The sequence below is a fragment of the Lynx canadensis genome, chromosome D1 (genome assembly GCF_007474595.2).
Source record: "Lynx canadensis isolate LIC74 chromosome D1, mLynCan4.pri.v2, whole genome shotgun sequence".
NCBI classification, from domain to species: Eukaryota; Metazoa; Chordata; class Mammalia; order Carnivora; family Felidae; genus Lynx; species Lynx canadensis.
Window position 1 is genome coordinate 8,580,614 of NC_044312.2, and position 19,866 is coordinate 8,600,479.

The 19,866-nt window shown below is 42.2% G+C and overlaps 1 protein-coding gene and 1 long non-coding RNA gene across 2 annotated transcripts in view; one reads left to right on the forward strand and one right to left on the reverse strand.

The window, feature by feature from the left end:
* Positions 1-3,648: 3,648 nt before the first annotated feature.
* Positions 3,649-10,158, reverse strand: LOC115524473. Its single transcript, XR_004344173.1, has 3 exons — positions 9,935-10,158; positions 4,030-4,098; positions 3,649-3,925 (listed from the first exon to the last, which is right to left on the reverse strand). It is a non-coding gene; the product is annotated as an uncharacterized LOC115524473 (long non-coding RNA).
* Positions 10,159-10,250: 92 nt separating this feature from the next.
* FDX1 (ferredoxin 1) overlaps positions 10,251-19,866 on the forward strand; it is a 38,152-nt gene continuing 28,536 nt past the window's right edge. The window contains exons 1-2 of the mRNA XM_030330786.1: positions 10,251-10,526; positions 14,723-14,847. Of these exons, the coding sequence (XP_030186646.1) occupies positions 10,336-10,526; positions 14,723-14,847 (316 nt within the window). The 5' untranslated portion in view covers positions 10,251-10,335. The remainder of the gene's footprint in view (positions 10,527-14,722; positions 14,848-19,866) is intronic.

Below are 19,866 nucleotides of genomic sequence, written 5' to 3' on the forward strand. Positions count from 1 at the left end.
TTTTTAAAAGACACAGCTACTCTTAATTTTTTCTAATTTTTTTTTTTTTTTGAGAGAGAGAGAGAGAGAGAGAGAGAGAGAGACTGAGTCAGAGAGAGAGGGAGACACAGAATTCGAAGCAGGCTCTAGCACAGAGCATGATGCGGGGCTCGAACTCATGAACCTCAAGATCATGACCTGAGTTAAGTCGGATGCTTAACCAACTGAGCCACCCAGGTGCCCCAACGCTGATTTATCTAAATAAGAGGATTTACTATACTCTTATCGGGAGTACATTAAAGTTGTTACCCTCCTGAAGAGCGTGTGCCAGGAGGTGGGGGAAGGGTGGATACGGAGAGAGACAATAAATAAGTAAGTATAAAGCGTGTGAGACGGCTGATAAATGCCGCACAGCATAGGAAGCATGGAAGAGGAGACAGAGAATAGGGGGTAGGCAGTTGCTGTTTTAGGATTTGCAAAGGCCTCACTAAAAAAAGTGACGTTTGAAAAGACACGTAAAGAAAGTGAGGGAGTGAGGCATGTAGCTTTCTGGGGGGAAAAGCATTTCAGGCAGAGGGAACGGCAGAGGAAAGATGCTGAGGCACAGGGCCCGTGCAGCCAGTGTAGTAACGGCGTATGACTAATGAATAGAGACATATAGACACGATAGAGTCACAAATACAGACACAAACATGGAGATTGTTTATTAGGGGTCCTGGGAATCTCGTCCTGATTTCTCCACAAATAAGCTGAGTGATGGTGGCAAGTCACTTAACATGTGGGGCCTAAGTTTCTCAGTGTATACAAAGGTTTCAGTATCACTTAGGTCTTTTTGTGTAGACAGTTACGCTGTTTTGCCATTTTATGCTCTCCTGGATCCAGCTTTCTCTCATATGCTGGCTCTAAGTTTTTTTCTCACAGGAGACTGTGCTGCATTTTCCTCTCTTGTTCTGGCTTCTAAATGCCTTGAGTTCCCGTACAAGATTATCAAAAAGTATAACATGCTCAAAAAAAAAAAAAAAAAAAAACCCAAAAACCTATAAACCGTGGAAAGAGGAATATTGTTTCTTTCCAAAGCTTTGCTTACTTTGTTTTGTTTTGAATAGGTAACGCATCTGCACTGTCCAAAAGTTAAAGCCCTATCACGACGTACACACTGGGGAGCCTCGCTCCCTGCCCTGCACCTGTCTACCCTACCCCACCGTTCTATTTCTTTTTCATTTATCCTTTCAGGGCTTACTACACAAGTTCAAGCCATATGATTATAAATACTTATTTTCTCCTCTTTCTTACACCAAAGATGATACATTATATTCACTTCAATTTTCCACTTAATATCTTAGAAGTCACCATGTGTCACTACACAAAGAACCTCATTTACTTTATTTTTCAGCTGCGCATTATTCCATTGCAGGGTAGTACCAGAGTTCATTTAACCTCCAGATGAAGGACACTTTGAGGGCATTTAAAAGTTTTTTTTTTTTTAATGTTTGTTTATTTTTGAGAGGAGACAGAGCACGAGCAGGGAGCAGCAGAGAGAGAGGGAGACACGGAACCCAAATCAGACTCCAGAATCTGAGCTGTCAGCATGAGCCTGACAGGGGGCTCAAACCCACAAACTATGAGATCATGACCTGGGTTGAATTGGGTGCTCAACGGGCTGAGCCACCCAGGCGCCCCTGGAGCACATTATCAATATTTTGCTAATACAGACAGTGATGCAAATAAATAACACTATACACATATCAGTTCATACTATACAGCTGTACACACAGGGCTGGCAGCGTGGAGCCTGCTTGGGAGTCTCTGTCTCCCTCTCCCTCTGCTCCTCCCCTGCTTATGCCTGCTCTCTCTCTCTCTCTCAAAATAAATAAACATTAAAAAAAAAAAAGAATCAAAAAGAGTTGGGAAGTTGAAACGCTGGTCAAAATTAAGTTAAGTTTTGATAAAACTGGATTCTTCAAAGCAGACCTCAAATCTGAGGCTATGCAACAGAATAGTATTCAGAAACTCCTGTAAGCGACAACTAACATTAGAACAGAAAAACATTTTTTGTAACCCAAAGCTTGGTGTCAACTAAGTCCAAGGAAATTTGGCACCTGCTCTCTAGTTACTCATTCTTAATCCAAAGAAACCAACTGACACCCTCCTGGAGACTGGTCTTAAGCTGTCGCACAACACCATTAACTCGAGTTTTTTTTTACTGTTGTTTTTCATGCTGGTCTGGCCTGGGTAGGAACCAAGGGCAGCTCACGCCAAAATGTGCCATTCTGACATCCAGATTATCTCAAGCCTTCTTCCCAAAAAGACTCAGGAAGAAACAGTGACCTTCCCTCTTATTGCCTCAAAGAATTTAGACACAGGACCTGCTCCAGGAGGAGAGTCAGCACCAGATACCTACATCACACTAGGAAGTAGGTATAGCAGACGGGGAGAAGCCCAGCAAGGCCTCCTTGATCAAAATCCCACTGTTTCTGAAGAGGGCAGAAAAACATGTTCACCAAATATTTAGTCTTTTTCATCTTCCTATGAATTGCTTTCGTTACCTTTGAAGTTCTAGACCCCCTACCCTCTTTAGGATGACATATACACCTCATTTTGACTGTCTTTGAAATCTTATGTCTTTGTGGATTTTGATAATGACAGTGCGAATCAAGAGCTAGTAATGTATGCTACCACAGTATGGTCCTGAAAGCAAAATATGCCAACACTGAAATATCAGAATTCTAAAAACATCTCCAGGGGGTAGTTAACATAAACATAAATCCGTTTAGAAAGCTTCAATCTACCTTGTGAAGTACTTAAATTTTAGAACAAAGTAACTAATCCTTATTTTTATTTTCAACTACAAGGTGTTCTCTGTAAAAAATTGTTAAGATTTACTGATACTTTATCACTCAGTACACTGTCAATTTTTATCAGTGTTCCCTCTGTACTTAACTGGAAATTTAGATTATTCAACTAAGAACAGGTTACTACACCTGTCAAATTTACTAGAGTCTTACTGAATGTTTGAGGCATTAATTTCCAAAAGTATGCTAACAATCTCCCAATGTGATTGCATATTTGCCCATTTTCCCATGAAACTGTTTTATATATAATATATAACGTACATATATGCTATGTTCTTAGATACTTATAAGTTTAGAGTTGCTAGATATTCCAAATTAATTTAATGTTTAACATTTTTTTCCCGGCCCATTTAATTGGATTTAAATAAAGTCCCCTTACTTGGACAGCAATACACCAAGGTACTTACCTTGTATTTTTCTATCCTTTTATACCTTTTACAATTTTGATATACCTCATCTAAATGTGGTAGAGTCAGAATTTTTGCATTTTAAATGGGGCGCCTCGGTGGCTCAGTCAGTTAAGTGTCCGACTTCAGCTCAGGCCAAGATCTTGCAGTTTGTGAGTTCGAGCCCCACACTGGGCTCTGTGCTGACAGCTCAGAGCCTAGAGTCTACTTCCAATTCTGTGGCTTCCTCTCTCTCTTCCCCTTCCCCACTCGTGTTCTGTCTCTTTTTCTCTCAAAAATAAACAAACATTAAAAAAAATTTTTAAAAAACAAAGTCTGCCTTTTCATTGGTATATTTAATCCATTTACTTTTGATATATTGGGACTTATTTTCAAGATTTCACTTTATTCTTTTAAAATATGTGCTTTTAAATGTTTTTTTCCCTTCTTTTATTCTTTTGGAGCTTAAATTATATATTTGTCAAGACAGAGGCTAAGCTGTGGTAACAAAGTCTTTAAAATACATACCTTAAGTAGCATCAATGTTAACTTGTTCCTCATGGAACACTGCAGCCGTGGGCTGGGGACACTGCTGGGTGGCTCTGCTACGTGATGTCATACAGGCTCTGACAGTCTGTCATCTTCAATCTTTACCTTCCATTTTTGCATCTCACGTGATCACCCTGGTTGTTGCCATTTTCTAGGAAACTGGGAAAGGAAAATAGAAAGGAAAACAAATAGCTTCCTTTAAAAAGGGTTATCTGGTTGCACTTGCGTGGCTTTGGCAAGAGCTGTTACAGGGACATACTCACCTGCAAAAGAAGCTGCGAGATGTGGTCTCTAGCTGGAAAGCCATGTGCTCCGCTAAAGTTCAAGATACTCTGTTACCAAAAAGAAGAAAGAAAGGGAGAGAGGATCTTCTCAATAACACTTTCACCCTGATTACTAATTTCCTGTTTTATATGATATATCGGCTCAGTCATGGAATTCTCTTTTGCTTTTATCTTCTCATGAGATCATAGTTGTTATTACCGTTTTACAAGCAGTTTTTATTTAGATTTACCCATATGGTTGCCAATATTTTGCTGTATCATTTCTTTTTGCCTCTTATCCCTTCTTTTTGGGTTCAATTTCACTATTCTTGAAGAACATTATATTGGCTATCTATCACTGCCTAACAAATGGTTCCGAAGCATAATGAACTGAAACAACATTTATTATCTGTTTCTCGACGTAGTGTGGCATCACTGGGCCCGCTGCTTCAGGGTCTCTCCTGGGCCACAGTCAGGGGTCAGCTGGAGATGTGGTCGTCCCCCCAGGCTCGACTAAGGAAGTCTCTGCTTCCCAGCTCACTGAGATGGTTGTTGACAGGATTGTTATTCGCGAGTGGATAACTGGACTAACGTCTCAGTTCCTTGCTGGCTGTTCTTGGTTCTTTGCGATTTGAGCCTCTCTGACCTGGCAGATTCTTCATCACAGAATGTAAGCCAGGAGGGCAACAGAGGAAGAAAGCCAGAAAGACAGAGTTCGCAGTCTTTTATACCATAATGCAGAAGTGACACCCCATCGCCCTTTTTCTGTTTTCAATTTTTAGCAACAAATCACTAGGTCCAGCCTGCCCTCAGGAGGAGGAGATTACACTTAGGTGTGAATCCAGCAGGTGGGGATCACTGGGAGCCATGTCAAAAGCTGCCTACTGTAGACACAGTCTTTGTAAGTTCTTTCAGTGAATCTGAGAGCAATAGGTCTATTACTTTTTGTTGCTTTAAAAATGACTTCATTTCAGTCTCATTTTCCTTCCTTCTGAAACTCCAAATAGCAGTATGTTAGACCATGTGATATTGTTCATAGGCCAATGATGCTATGTTCTTACATTTTTCTAGACTTTTTTCACTGTGGATGTCACTCTGGAAACTTTCTATTGCTGTGTTTACAGTTTCACTGACCTTTGCTTCTCCAATGTCACTAACTTCTAACCTTTGAATATTTAGACATTTAAAACACTTCCAAATGGCTCACCATCAGAGGATAAACAGAGTGGAAATCTGATAATATTTAAACTGAACAATACAGGGGCACCTGGATGACTCAGTTGGTTAAGTGTCTGACTCTTGATTTTGGCTCAGGTCATGATCTCACAGTTTGTGGGCTCAAGCCCTGCATCACGCTGGGCTCTATGCTGATGGCACAGAGCCTGCTTGGGATTCTGTCTCCCTCTCTCTCTATGCCCCTCCCCTGCTTGCTCTCTGTCTCTCTCAAAAATAAAGAGACATTAAAAATTAACTGAACAATACAGAAAATACCACATTTCAAACTCGTGACACAGCTAAACACACTACTTAGAGGAAATATAAGTACTTCGAGAAATTAAATACTTATTTTAAAAACGAGACTGAAAACTAATGAACTAAGTATCTACATCAAGAAGTTAGAAAAAGAACAAAGTAATAAATCCCAAGAACCCAGAAAGAAAGAAAGAAATTATAAAGGTAAATGAGTAAGATTAGAAAACAAAGATAAAGCACAGAAGATCACTGTCCAAAGCTGTTATCTGAAAAGACCAATAAAACAAACTTTTGCCAAGGTTATTCAAAGAAAAAAGAAAGGAGATCCAGAAAATAATATGAGAAATATGAAATGCAATATTAGTTATAGATCTAGCAGAGATTTTTTTTAAAAAGATAAGTAAATACTGGGAAGAAACTTATGCCAATAGATTTGGAAAATTTAGGTGAAATGTACTATTTGTTAGAAAATTATAACTTTTCAGAGTAGCTTTTGAATAAAGAGAGAACGTGAATAAACCTGCAACTATAGCAGATAAACTATCAAGCATTTATCCTGCCTTTTCCATACCGGTTCTCTTTGGGGAGATCTGAACAGAAGTTGAGGACAAGTCTGACTTTTTTTCTTTTAAATATTTACTTATTTTGAGCGAGCGAGCAAGCGAGAGAGAGAGAGAGAGAGAGAGAGAGAATCCCAAGCAGGCTCCGCACTATAGTGCAGAGTCCGACCGACACAGGGCTCAATCCCCTGACTGCGAGATCGTGACCTGAGCTGAAATCAAGAGTCGGATGCTTAACTGACTGAGCCCCCCAGACACCCCAGGTCTGCCTTTATAGAAGTAGTCTAGATGATCAATGAAGAAGGAATGGTAAAATTAGAACACCTGCATTTTGCAACCCCAAGCAAATCGTTCATCAGGAGTGACTAACACGACAAAAAAAGACAAGGAGCTGTTAACATTTGGGGGGCATATTGAAAAGTTTAAAAGAACATAAAAAGTAATCTTAACGAGAACTGGGACCTGAAACTGCAAGTTACTTGATCCAAGCTCTCATTTGCATATAACAAGTTAAGTGTAAGCTGTGGCAGAAGGATTTACAGCGTGCACGGTTCCCAACAGTTGCCTGGGTCAAAGTGCGGTTCCTCCAAGGACTGAAAGGAGTGCCGGAGGCCGGCCAGAAGTGAGCCAGCAGCAGGCGGCCAACATACCCTGCAGAGGAGAAAGACACGATGCAGGACTGATGGGCAGGGGAGGGCAGAGCTTGAGGACTATTGTGCGTCCAGCTGAACGGTTTGTGTTATTCTATTAATAAATGATGATGAAATGTCATTCAAGGATTTTTTCCATCATGTCAGTATTTTAATAGGATCAGCCTACTGGCAGTATGGAGGATGTCTCAGAGCAATTCTGATAAGACCACAGGCAGGAAGATCAATTAAGACAAAACCATTAATTTAGGGGTGCCTGGCTGGCTCAGTCGGAAGAATGTGTGACTCTTGATCTCGGGGTTGTGAGTTTGAGCTCCATGTTGAATGCAGAGATTACTTAAATAAACAAACAAACAAACAAACAAAAGAGACAGAGATGGCAACTTCCTTAAATATCAATTATACCTTAAAATTTAGGAAACACACCAATATTAGCCATATTAATAAATCACCTGGGTGGGGGGGGCACCTGGGAGGCTTAGTAGGTTAAGTGTCTGACTCTGGATCTCAGCTCAGGTCTTGACCTCAGGGTTGTGAGTTCAAGCCCCATTTTGGGCTCTGCACTGGGCGTGAAGCCTAGTTAAAAAAGATTACACTTAAAATTAAAAAATAAATCAGGTCGGGGTGGAGTGAGTAATTTCTTGAGATGAAACATACTTAGGTCTAATTTTGTACTCCTTTTAAAATACTTAATTTCTAAAAACAAACAAAAAACCCCAACAAAATTTAGATAATTTCTGACCTTATCCCTAAATTACACAGGCTGTGTAGAATCTTTAGCATTTATTACTGAATGTAGAGTTGGAAAACATGACATATAAAATACGCATTAATCATATAAAAAGCTTATTGGCACTGAAAAAATACATAAAAAGTTTACATGGATGACATATGTAAATATATATAATAAAATATAATAAAAATAATAAAAAAAGCATTTCTTATGTTTATACCCTGGACTTGGGACCAGGAAGACCCAGATTTACAGTCTGGATCTATAGCTCACCAGCAGTGTGAGTCTAAGGAAGGCACAACCATCCTACACCTCACTTTCCTCACGTGCAAAGTAAGCGGGCAGGGGCTGTTTTGCTCACTGCTGTCTCTCTAGCACCAGCATGGCGATTTACATACTGCTTATGTCAATAAATATTTATGGATTAAAGACATTTATGGATTAAAGACAGAGTTGCTATGATAATGAAATGAGATAAAAATTGTGGAAGCTCCTAACACAATTTTTTAATTTATTTATTTGAGAGAGAGGGAGCATGTAGGGGAGGGGCAGAGAGAGAAGGAGAGAGAATCCCAAGCAGGCTGCACACTGCCAGCACGGAGCCCCATGTGGGGCTCGAACCCATAAACCCTGAGATCATGATCTGAGCTGAAACCAAGGGTCGGAAGCTTAACCAACTGAGTCCCTCAAGGCTGCCCTGATACAATTCTTAAGAGACGTTATAAAATGGCTGCATCGTGCCAGGCCCTACGCCAGGTGCTGGGAACATGAAGACGAGTAAGACTGCATCCTTATCTTGGAAGCTTCCATCTACAAAAGCTATGTGAAGTATGTGTGATGGAACCCACGGTACCATGAAGCTCAAGAGTAGGTGCTCAAGAAACACTAAATCTGAATTTTTATGACACTTTTCAGTTTACAAAGCATTCTTGTGAACATTATTCTATTTGAAGAGGTACAAATTTTACAAGAAAGGACAAAGGTGTCAGGCATTCAGCAGTGGGAGGGATGATCTGTTGGGGTAAGTAGGCACCACTTTAAGGGAAAGAATTTGAAAAGAGCTCCCAAATATGGATGGATTTCAACATAAGTGAAGGATGGAGGGGTGGGAGCTTTAGAAGAAAAGAAATACATAAGCAAAAGCTCTTCCTAATTCTGTATTACTTTGTACATGTATTAGGGCCCACATGTTTATAAATCCCATATGGAATACTGCTGAATTGATATTTGTAACCTTTGCAATCAACTCTGATCCATCTTTGAAGATCTGGAAAACATGTTTTTTCCATCTTTCATTTTCACCTACAGGCTTCATGAACTGTCATGGTTACTAAAGGAAGTTACAGGACAACATTAACTTATTCACGACTATTTACTCAACACTTGATGTGCTCAAAGCCCTGGAGCTGCTAGTATGGGGTCTACTAAGATGAACAACTACCCCACAAAGCAGAAAGCTGGAAGTGGTAAAACCCAGTTGAAGCTAGATTTGCTGAGAGGGAATGTGTGCACTCCCAGGCCATCCCTGTTTCCTTCCTACAATTAATTAATCGCACTTTGAAGATTTGATCGTATAAAAAAAGAAAATTAACTTTTTTTTTTTTTTACAACCTTCTCTTTCCGATTGTCAGGGCTTGTCGTGTCCTTTACAGCCTAGAAGTCTTTTTTATGGGAAAATTTAAGCAATTTGGGAGCCACACGACTGCTGTCTCCCTGCCTCCGGGTTTAATACCCCCCAAAGGTTGTCTAGAGAAACTCTGGTCAGGTCTAGCCTTTCTTGTTCTGAATATTCCTTAAAATATCTTTTATCGCATTTAACATAGCTACAATATCCACCTTTTTTGAAATACTGACCTTTTTTGAAAGGTGGCCTTAGGGAAGGGGGTCAAAGCTTGTGACGCACTGTACCGCTGTGCGTATTTTTCTGTAACCCTCAGAATGGCCCTGGACAGCGGAACATCTTATCAGTGTTAAAGTGTTACACTCTGATCCTTGGGGAGGATAATTTATCCAAGGTCTCAGAGAGTTCAAGAGTGGCAAACCTTGGATTTGAACATTGCTATTTATGACCTCAAAGCCCCATGCTCTTTCCACGGCAACGTATTCATCTTGAGAACGTGTATTTTTTAATTTACCTCTTCATTTTCGTAGAAGTCTTTAGTAAAATCTCAGTTCATCCAAAAGTTTCCAAACTCTTGGATTTCATGTACTGGACGCGCGTGTGCTTGCCGTGGATTATTACACGTGCTTTCCCCAGTAGCCCCCAGTTTCTTGATCACTGCGATTATTTATAACGTCATAGTCAAAGTTGTTCCTTTGTGTATCACGTTGGTTGGCACTGAAATCTCCTACTGCCCTTGTCTGACAATGCCCAGAATTCCCTTTCAGCCTATTTGGAACTCCAGGATGACAATCTCCCCGCGTTGCTTTTTATTTTAACAGGGAGGAGGAGAAAGGAAGTGCGGAACAGGAGAAAGCGGTTTCGTTACCTGGGGGTGTTTTACCGCATCTTTCCGTCGAACGTTCAGCAATTCTTTAAAATTCCCGGTCCTGACACTGGGGACCGAGCAGCCAGGTGAAGACAAAGGCGGTCCTTGGGTGCAGACCCAGCGCCCGGCCCCGCCCCCTAAAGGCCACACCCGCCCGGGAGGAGTGGGAACGGGCGGGGGTGGGGGGACGGGCCGCACTTGGGGAGCCGCAGGGTTTATAGGTCACCCGGAAGGAGCGCAGCCCGCGGCCGCAGCTCGGAGCAGGCCCTCGCCCGGACCGCGATCGCCGTGCTCCTCCCCGCGGCCCCCCGGCGTCTAGGCTAGCCCGCGCTCGCCGAGCCTCTCGCGGCCGCTGCCGTGCGGCCTCAGCGTCGCTTCCGGTAGTTACCCGACCGCCGGCCATGGCCGCCGCGGGGGGCGCCCGGCTCCTGCGCGCCGCCTCCGTGGCCCTGGGCGGCGCGGCCTATCGTTGGCTGCTCCACGCCAGACCCCGCGCGGGAGCCGGCTGCCTCGCGGGGCTCGGGGGGCCGGGCCGGGGCGGCGGCGCGGTGGCGCCCCGGACGCTGAGCGTGTCGGCGCCGGCGCGGAGCAGGTGAGACGCGGGCCGGCGTGCGCATGCGGGCGGGGGTCCCCGGCGCCGTGCGGATGCTGGTTTCCCTGCCCCTTCTTGGACGCCTGCGGCCAGGCCGCTGTCCGGGGTCGCTCGCCTCTCGCCCCGCCTGGGTCGTGGCGCTCCTCGGGACCCTGTCTGCCTCCATTCACGCCGCGGTTTCCTTTCCCAGCCCGGGCGCCTGCGGGGAACGGGGACCCGGGACCCCTGGACCCCGCTCTCCCTTCCGCCCGGGGCCCTCCGGAAGCCGCGCGCTCTGCCACCGTCGATTCTGCAATGCTTTGGCTCGGCGCTGACCTTTGCTTTGCCCGGAGCCTGCACTGACCTTCATAAAACGCTCTCCGTTGATGTCCCGGCCAGCACTTTGGTTCTGGGCCTTTCTCCTGCTCTTTTAGGACGTTCCGTCTCCAGTTCTTTGGCTGGGAATGCCTGTTTAGGATACACACACTCTCTCCCCTTATTGCCTGTATGCTCTCTTGTAGCTGATGCGGGGCTAAAACTCCTTGCCTCGCACTGACAAGGCCGGGTTTTAAACTAGGCTTGGGCACTTAATGCCTCACTTCCTCCATCACTATAAACCTCAGTTTCCCCATTTATAAATGGAGCATAAGTCAAGCATAGGCCTCATAGGGTTATTTGAAGAATACGATAGTACAGATAATAGAGGTGGTCTTGTGTCTGGCATATGGTGAGGGCTCAGTAGATGCCACCTGTTGGCAGCAGCTGCTAAGGCCCACAGTGTTGTGTTTTGTATTAAACGTTGAAAGTGATGTAAAAAAATTTTTCCCCAAAATATTTTGAAGATTTGTATTCTTGGGTATATTTGTTTTTCAAAGACACAATCCCTTTAGATACAATGGGAATAAAATTTGCTCATAATTTCAGAGTGCCGTGGAGCCTTACATAATGCAGATCTCTGGACCGTTCTCTGACTCCTTGCTGTCATGTAGTGGGAAGCAAGAACTGGAGGGAGACAGTTTTGGATTTGTATGCTGCCTTTTCTAGTTTCTTCTTGATAAGGTCCCTGAGAATGGGGTCTAAGACTTAATTATCTTTTCCCCATTAATACTGTTATGTAGCGCATGCTCAATAAATTTTTGTTGCATGAAGTGTGAGGGAGATAACGGAGAAGGCAAGCTGGATTTATTTGTCCCTGTTTATTTGACACTCCCTGCCTCTACCTCTCTACGTGGATGTTTTTGTACAATGGATGCTTTCTTGGAAAAAAAAACAACACTGTGTATACATTGGGACAACATATATTGAACTTATTCACGAACCTAGTATTTCAAGGGAACTTAAATGCTTTTGTAAATGGCAGTTATCTCCCCTGCATATATCAAGCTTGAACTTGGATATATCAGGTTGTCTTAAAGGGAAGCACATCTGTTCTGTTCCCTCCTAATCATGCTTTCCTCCTCATTGGCACAGTTTCAGTTGATGGCCTTGTGCTTTGTATCACACACGTTGGAACTAACAACTAGATCTTTCACCTCTTACTCTATCAGACTTGTGTTTTCCACTATGGTTACAACCAACCACATTTAAGTTTAAGATAACATCAGTTAAATACATTTAAAAGAGTCGGTATCCCAGTTGTGCTGGCTGCATTTCAAGTACTCGACAGCCACGTGTGGCCAGTGGCTACTCTATTGGACATTGCAGGTGTAGAACATCTCTGTTAGTGCACAGAGTTGCACGGGACAGAACAGCCTAGAAGCTGTATGGCTAAGTTATCAATAATTGAGAGTTGGGGGGCGAGAAAAAAGGCTTTTGCTCCAAAATACTCCAACATAATACTTGCTATTTTGTAGTGATTGAGGCTTCAAAGGGCTTTCACAACAATTGCTGCATTTCACACTTAAGAAAATCCTGGGAGGTAGTTGAGGTGGGAAATGAAAATATATTAAGTAGCTGGCAAACTAGGAACAGAAGTCAAGCAGTTTTAGTTTGTTTCCTTGAGCACCATGAGGGTTGACAGTTCTTTAGCCCACAGGGTCATTAGGAAGAGTTAAGGAGGCTATGGAAGTAGGGAGCCCCAGAATGGGCCAGACCCTTTTCTTGAACCAACGGCCTCAGGCCACCCTCCCTATATGGTGAAAAGATAGGCATCAGCAGCTATAATAACTTCCCTCCCTATGAGAAGTCTGTTAGGAACTGTACCACCGCAACCCCAGACAGCTTTGTTAAAATATCGGCTGTGGTTGAGCAGAAGAAATGGCAGTAGTAAAAGGTAACAAGTGAAGAAAATAGTTGTTTGCGCTGATGAATTGATGTTGGTAGAAGATTTAGAAGGATTGTGTTTATTTCTCAGTGCGTGAAATCTCCTTGGGAACAGCTAAAAGCTTGTTGCTAGTTCCTGGAATTGGGGGGGGGGGGAACCTAAAACCCACCAATACCAATTATTAATAGCAAATGGATAAAGTTATTTGGGTAAAGTACATGTGTGTAATGCTTTAAGAAACACAGTGTTTCCACTAATGTACCTTTGATTCTCCTTCACCAGCTTGGTGAAGTCACAGTCCCCATCTTACCCATAAGGCAGTGGCTTCCCCTGGTCATCTAATGTGTGTATGTCAGACCCAGAGCTAGAATCTACATCTTCTGATTCTCACATTCCATACGCTTTCAATTGCAGGATTACCTTTCCTCTCTCATTTCTGCTTCCTCTCCGCTCCTTTGACAAACCTATTATTTCTCTTACTGTGAAGAATTTTTTTCTGGGACTGTACACCTCTAATTCATAGCAGTTGCTTCTTAGCAACAAAAGGACTGAAGCTGGGGCGCCTGGGTGGGTAAGTTGGTTAAGCATCGGCTTCTGCTTAGCTTGGTGGGTTCAAGCCCCATGTCAGGCTCTGTCTGTCTTTCTCTTTCTCAAAAATAAATAAACATTAAAAAAAAATTAAAAATGACTGAAGTTTTAAATAAAAGTTATTAATCAGTGTTTGTTGAGCTCTAGGTATTTTGCGTACATAATCAAAACTAGAACATAAATGTTACCCTGATTTTATGGAAGAGGAGTTTGATGTAAAAGACATTTCAGTGCTGTGAGCTTCTAAAGGTTTTTTTTTGTTTTTGTTTTTGTTTTTTTGTTTTTTGCTTTGAAAAGAAGTTGGAGAGCACAGGCCCTTCTGGAGAGCCATTCTCTCTCTCTCTCTCTCTCTCACATACACACACACATAAGCAATACTTTTTAATTCATAGAATTCTCCTTTTTTCAGCATTGAATTATCAAGGAGGCCATTATCTGAAAGGGGCTTTAGTTGCCTCATTTCTAAAATAAGATAATTTGACCTGATAATTTGCAATATATTTACAGCTCTGAAATTATATAATTCTAGTTTTACCTACATTAAAGTTTTCTTTGATGGATTATTACCCTCTATTGGCAGTAGTGAAAATTGCAACTAATTAATTTAAGCTAAAGTACATCTTTTCAAATGTGAGGTCAAAATTAAAATGACCAATGGTGGATGACAGGCATCTCGTTGCTACTATCATTTCTTTTCCCAGATTTTGGAGTGATGTTTATGAGAAGGGAAAGAAATTCAAGTCCGCTGACTCTATTGGGTAATATAATATCCTATAATAAAACACACAAGGAGGCATCATATTTATCTTCCCATCGATTCAAACAAACAAAAACCTGTCGTAGCCTCTTTGAGTTTTGAGTACATGATGTGGACCAAAATGAGATGTGTAAATCTCCGAAAACAGACTGCTGCCTCTCAGACACCCGCACAGCTGTTACCCTACCGATAGCAGAATGATCTCACGGTGTCGTCTTCTAGGGATGCTACATACAGATGACGCTTTTCAGGGAGCCGTGTGAGAGTAAAATGGACTTCATGACTAAGGATGGTTGCTACGTGTTGTCACAGGATTCAACCGATGGCTGTAACCCCTGGGGGGACACAATGGGTGGCCTTGACAGTAATATAGTTGCCCTTTCCTGTAGGGCGGTAGAGCTTCCGTTCTGGTAAATGGGTAGATAGACATGCCTCTGATTTGTGATGCCTTCTCTAAACTGTAGAAAGGAAAGAATACTATAAAAAGCGTATTTGCATGCATGCATTCACATACACACCCCCCCATGTTTTTGACAAGTTCCTAAAACAATTCCTTTAAAGTATCTTTTAAAATTACTAAAAATAATAAAGGACTACTTCCTTTTCCAGCTCAGAAGATAAAATAACAGTCCACTTTGTAAACCGTGATGGGGAGACATTGACAGCCAAAGGGAAAGTCGGTGACTCTCTACTAGATGTTGTGGTTGAGAATAACCTAGATATTGATGGCTTTGGTGAGTATGAAACATTCGTTAAAATTCGTAAATGAAACCATTCAATAGGTTTCAAATTTTTTTTTTTTTTTGCAGAATTTTAATGTCTAGCATACTAAGATAAATACTAAAATTCAGGATGTGTTAGTGTTACATTCTCTTTTATAAAGAATGAGTGACACTGTTTCTGTCCTTTGTACATTTAATTAACCCTTTACCCCAAAGTTTCTTGCCTCATTACCTTACTGATGACCTGTGTGATGCAAAGCTGGGAGTAGCAAGTGGAGTTGAAAGGTACCAGGTTACGGATGTTAAATGTCCTATCACACAGGAGTAGTTAGTTTTGACTTAGTTTTTTTTTTTTTTTTTAACTTTGTATTTGCACAATCCTTAGATGTACAGAAAGGTTGCAAAAACGGTACAGAACTTTCCGATACAATCTTCATTCAGCTTCTTCTACTGTTAACAGTTTACAGAACTATGGTGTAATAATCAAAACCCAGAAAGTAATGTTGGTGCAATAACTAAAAAACTATAGACTTCATGAAATTTTCCTAGTTTTCCCATGAATATCTTTCTGTTTTGGGATTCAATCCAGGAGACTTCATTACATTTAGTTATCATACGTCCGTAAACTCTTTCAGTCTGTGACATTTCCTTACTCTTTTTCGTTTTTCACAGCCTTGACACTTTTGACAAGTAGTGGTATGTTGTTTTATAAAATTTCCCTCAATTTGGGTTTGACTGGTGTTTTCTTGTATCGATTGAGCTTATGCATCTTTTAAGTGAGTTTTATTTTACGTACTCTTCTATTTTGTTTTATTGAGCTATAATTGCCATTTAACATATTACTTTTAGGTGTACAACATATTGATTTGATATTTGTATATATTGACAGATGGCCACCGCCACATGTCCACTTAACCTCCGTCACCACACAGAGTCTCGAATGTCTGTTCCCCTTCCTCGGATGTGCAGTTTATCTCCCTCTTGTTAGAGAAGGACGTATTTTATTTAGAAAGTTTTTATTTCTAGATTTCTGACCATATTCTGTAACCACTCACACAAAGCCTGTGTCCCAGAAACTGCTATCTTCTAGGTCAGGGATACCCGTTCTGTCAGCTGTCACTTTTGCTCAAGTACTCTCTCTGTCTGGAGTGGTGGTTCTCAGTGTTAGCATCCGTGTCACTTGGGAGATGCAGATCCTCAAACCCCACTCCAGATCTGCTGAATCAGAGTGTTTGCGGTAGCACCCAGCAGTGTGTGTTTTCACAAGTCCTCGTTTGACTTTGCTGTATGTTAGAGAACCACTGGTTTGCAGCAAAGCAGACTATGATTGTGCCTGTCTGACTCTCATTCGTTCTAGGCACGGTTCACATTACACTTTTAGGGGCCTTTTCCAGCACAGAACTATTTCTCTTCCACCGTTTTACCATCATATAATAAATATATGTGTCAATGCTCATCACAGTTTGCCTTTTTAGGGAGAATGCCCCTCTCCCGTACTCGTGTGTTAGATTGTGAGCTCTTACTCAGGGAGCTCACAGAGTTGGTTTTGTCCAGAGCTGATAGTGAATAACATTTGCTGAATTTCTAAATCTAAGTCAGGGTTAATCATGACAACGACCATTTGCACGCATAGTACATTCCAGCCTTTGTTACCTGTTCTTGTAGACTTGTTTTTTAAACTTCCATTTTATAGATGAAGAAACTAAGGTTCAGAGAAGTTAATTTTCCCTGGGTCGTACAAGGAGCGAGTGAGAGGTCCAGCACTCAAACTCAAGTCTCTTAACTCCCAAAGGTCTGCTTTTTCCTTTATGCCATTTCCCCTAAGAAGCATCTTTCCTGTGTGAACACCTGTCACAGAAATTAGGTGGTGAAATAGTTGATACGGTTCTAATTTTAAGGAGTTTTTGAGTCTCATGCAGTGATTCTTGGCTGGGGTTGAGTTTCAGAATCTCTACAGAACTTTTAAAAGTGCACACATGTGCGTTTCATCATAAATAGTACAGGGAGAGAGGGGAGTTGTGTAGGTATATTTTTACAAAGTTCCACATGGTTCAGATCCACACCATAGTTAAGAATGACTAATTTAGGGAAAGAATTCATTTAAAAGAAATGAAAATACTTAAAAGAAAATTTAAGTATAATACATATTCTATAAAATTTATCTGTAATTGATCTTCCTCATGCATTCATATTCAGCTACACTTAAAAAAATTTTTTTTTTGATAGAGATAGAGCACAAGTGGGGGAGGGGCAGAGAGAGAAGGAGATGGAATCCGAAGCAGGCTCCAGGCTCTGAGCCGTCAGCACAGAGCCTGACACGAGGCTCTAACTCACAAATTGCGAGATCATGACCTGAGCCAAAGTTGGATGCTCAACCAACTGAACCACCCAGGTGCTCAAATTTTTTTTTTTAATGTTTATTTACCTTTGAGAGAGAGAGAAAGCACAAGCAGGGGAGGGGGAGAGAGAGAGGGAGACACAGAATCTGAAGCAGGCTCCAGGCTCTGAGCTGTCAGCACAGAGCCCAATGCAGGGCTCGAACTCACGGACCGCAAGATCATGACCTGAGCCGAAGTCGGATGCCCAACCGACTGAGCCACCCAGGCGCCCCCTTTTGTTTTGTTTTGTTTTGTTTCCAGCTACACTTTTAACTAAACCTAGTTTCTCTGGATTATTCTCTCACAGATGAAAAGTAGTACAAGCATAGTCATTGAGAATAAGACTCTGGAATCAGACCGATTATGGTTCCTATCTCTTACTAGCTGTGAGACCGGGAGCAAGCCACTTGAAAGTCTGCATGCCTCAGTTTCCTCTTCTATAAACTAGGATTATAATAGTTCTAACCTCATCGGGTTGTTAGAGGTGAAACGGGATATTCGAAATGAAGTGCTTAGCACAGTACTGACCCTGGTAAGCATGGCAGGACTCGTGGCATTTAAACTTGGCCTTCTCTCATCCTCTCATCCCCAGTTCTACAGTAGTCTTAACACTTCGCAGCTTCAGAACTACGGTAGCTGTGAAACCCAGCAGCCTTGCGGCCACTGGAGGGACACATGGGGCTTGAATCCCTCAGAACGTCCAATCTCCAGACCGTGGTCACTTGTCTCACAGCTTTCCAGAAAAGCTCCAGCCCAGGGAGCTACCTGACCTGCCTCAGAGATTGCTCCTTGGAAAAAGATCTACCCCTAGGACTTCAGTCTAAAACAGTCACGTGCGGTTGTTTAACACAACTGCTGAGGCTGTGATACCAGTTGGGCAAACTGGAGCCTGGCCAAAAATTTAAAAGGAAGATCTGAGGAATGAGATGTCTGTAGTGGGCTTTGGACTGTGCTGGGGATCTAGACGGCCATGCCCGACGTGCGACCCTGCAGGAAAGATGTGTCAGGGCCCTGGCCTCTCATCCCTGGCTAACCTGGAGTCCCGTGCGGGGACTGAACGTTGAAGGAGCACTGAGTCACACGCCAAGCTCGTCAGCAAAAGGTGTGGAAGAGTTAGTGATTCAATGCATTGAAGGAAACCCTGTCCAGTCATCTGGCTGACCGCTGAGCTAACCGAGCAGAGACTTCAGAGGCCATACACGACGGGGGAAACAGACTTTGGAGCATTAGAACAGGAAAGTCACTGGAGAAACAAATAACAACAGGCACAGGGTTGGAATCCTGATTTCCCTGGTCGCCACATTTTATTAGGCACAGTGTCCACCTGCAATGAAAAAAAATTCAAGACATCCAGAGAAATGGGAAAGTGTGGCTCGTACTCAGGAACAAAAATAGTCTATAGAAACTCCCCTGAGGAGGCCCAGGTATTGGACTTAGAAGGCAAAGACGTAGCATCAGCCAGTATAAAAGTTCACAGTGCCGAAGGAAACTTACGTGACAGAACTGTGTCTTTGTCATCTTTACGGCTGACTGTGGAGGCCATTACCAGTCTGAGCGAGGATACATAGATGAAATAACACTGTTCGTGTCCTTGAGAAAGTTGATCTTTTGAGTTCTGAGAAAGCTGACGTGGAGGCTGCGACCCATGCATCTATTTTTCTACATGTCTCCACAGAGGCAGTTGTATATACGAGGCATGTGTATTGGGCTCTTCACTGCAGAGATACTTGTAACAGCAAAAAGTCTGAAACAACCGAATGCCCATCAGTGGAGGGCTGGTGTGTCGTTACACAGTGGGATATTATATGGCCGTGTTAGAAAAAGTCTCTGGAAGGAGTCTTAAAAACAAAGATCAGTGGTTACCTGTTGGTAGGAGGGAGATTTTCATTATAACACTTTTTATACTTTCTGAGTTTTGGATGGTGTGAATGTGTTACCTATTTTATTTTTATTTAATCAATTCGCTTTTAAAGGAGATACAAGTTTATTGAATACAGGATAAGGGAAGCAGCCGGCAGGACAGCACGGAAGAGGCTGTTGGCTCGTCACCTATTTGAAAAATGTATCTAAGAAAAAAATTAGAGGAGACAACCTAAATGTCTCATAATGGGAATTGTTTAAGTCCAGGATGGCATTTTTAAATTACAGTATGTGTCCGTTACAAATAACATTCACAATGTATTTATAATAACACAGGTAGATGTTTATAAGTGAAAAAGACAAATGTATTTAGTTGCTTTTGATTTTTCAGAATGTACTGAAAACAGTCTTAGAAGGCATTCAGTGCTGGTTGTCTCTTCTTGATCTGATTGTGAGTTTTTCATTTTCATTCCACTTTTCCCTGTATTGTAACTTTTCCTGTAGTGACTTACTTTAATACCTTGAGTAAGTCACTGACCTCCCCTCTGCCTCACTTTCATTATCTGTCAAGTGGAGTTAATAATAATACTCACTTCATAGGACTTTTATAATGGTTAAGTTAATATGTGTCTTCATCCCCAAAGGCAAGGGAATTAAAAGGAAAAATGAACTACTGGGACCTTATGAAGATAAAAAGCTTCTGCACTGCAAAGGAAACAACCAACAAAACTCAAAGGCAACCAACGGAATGGGAAAAGATATTTGCAAATGACATGTCGGACAAAGGGCTAGT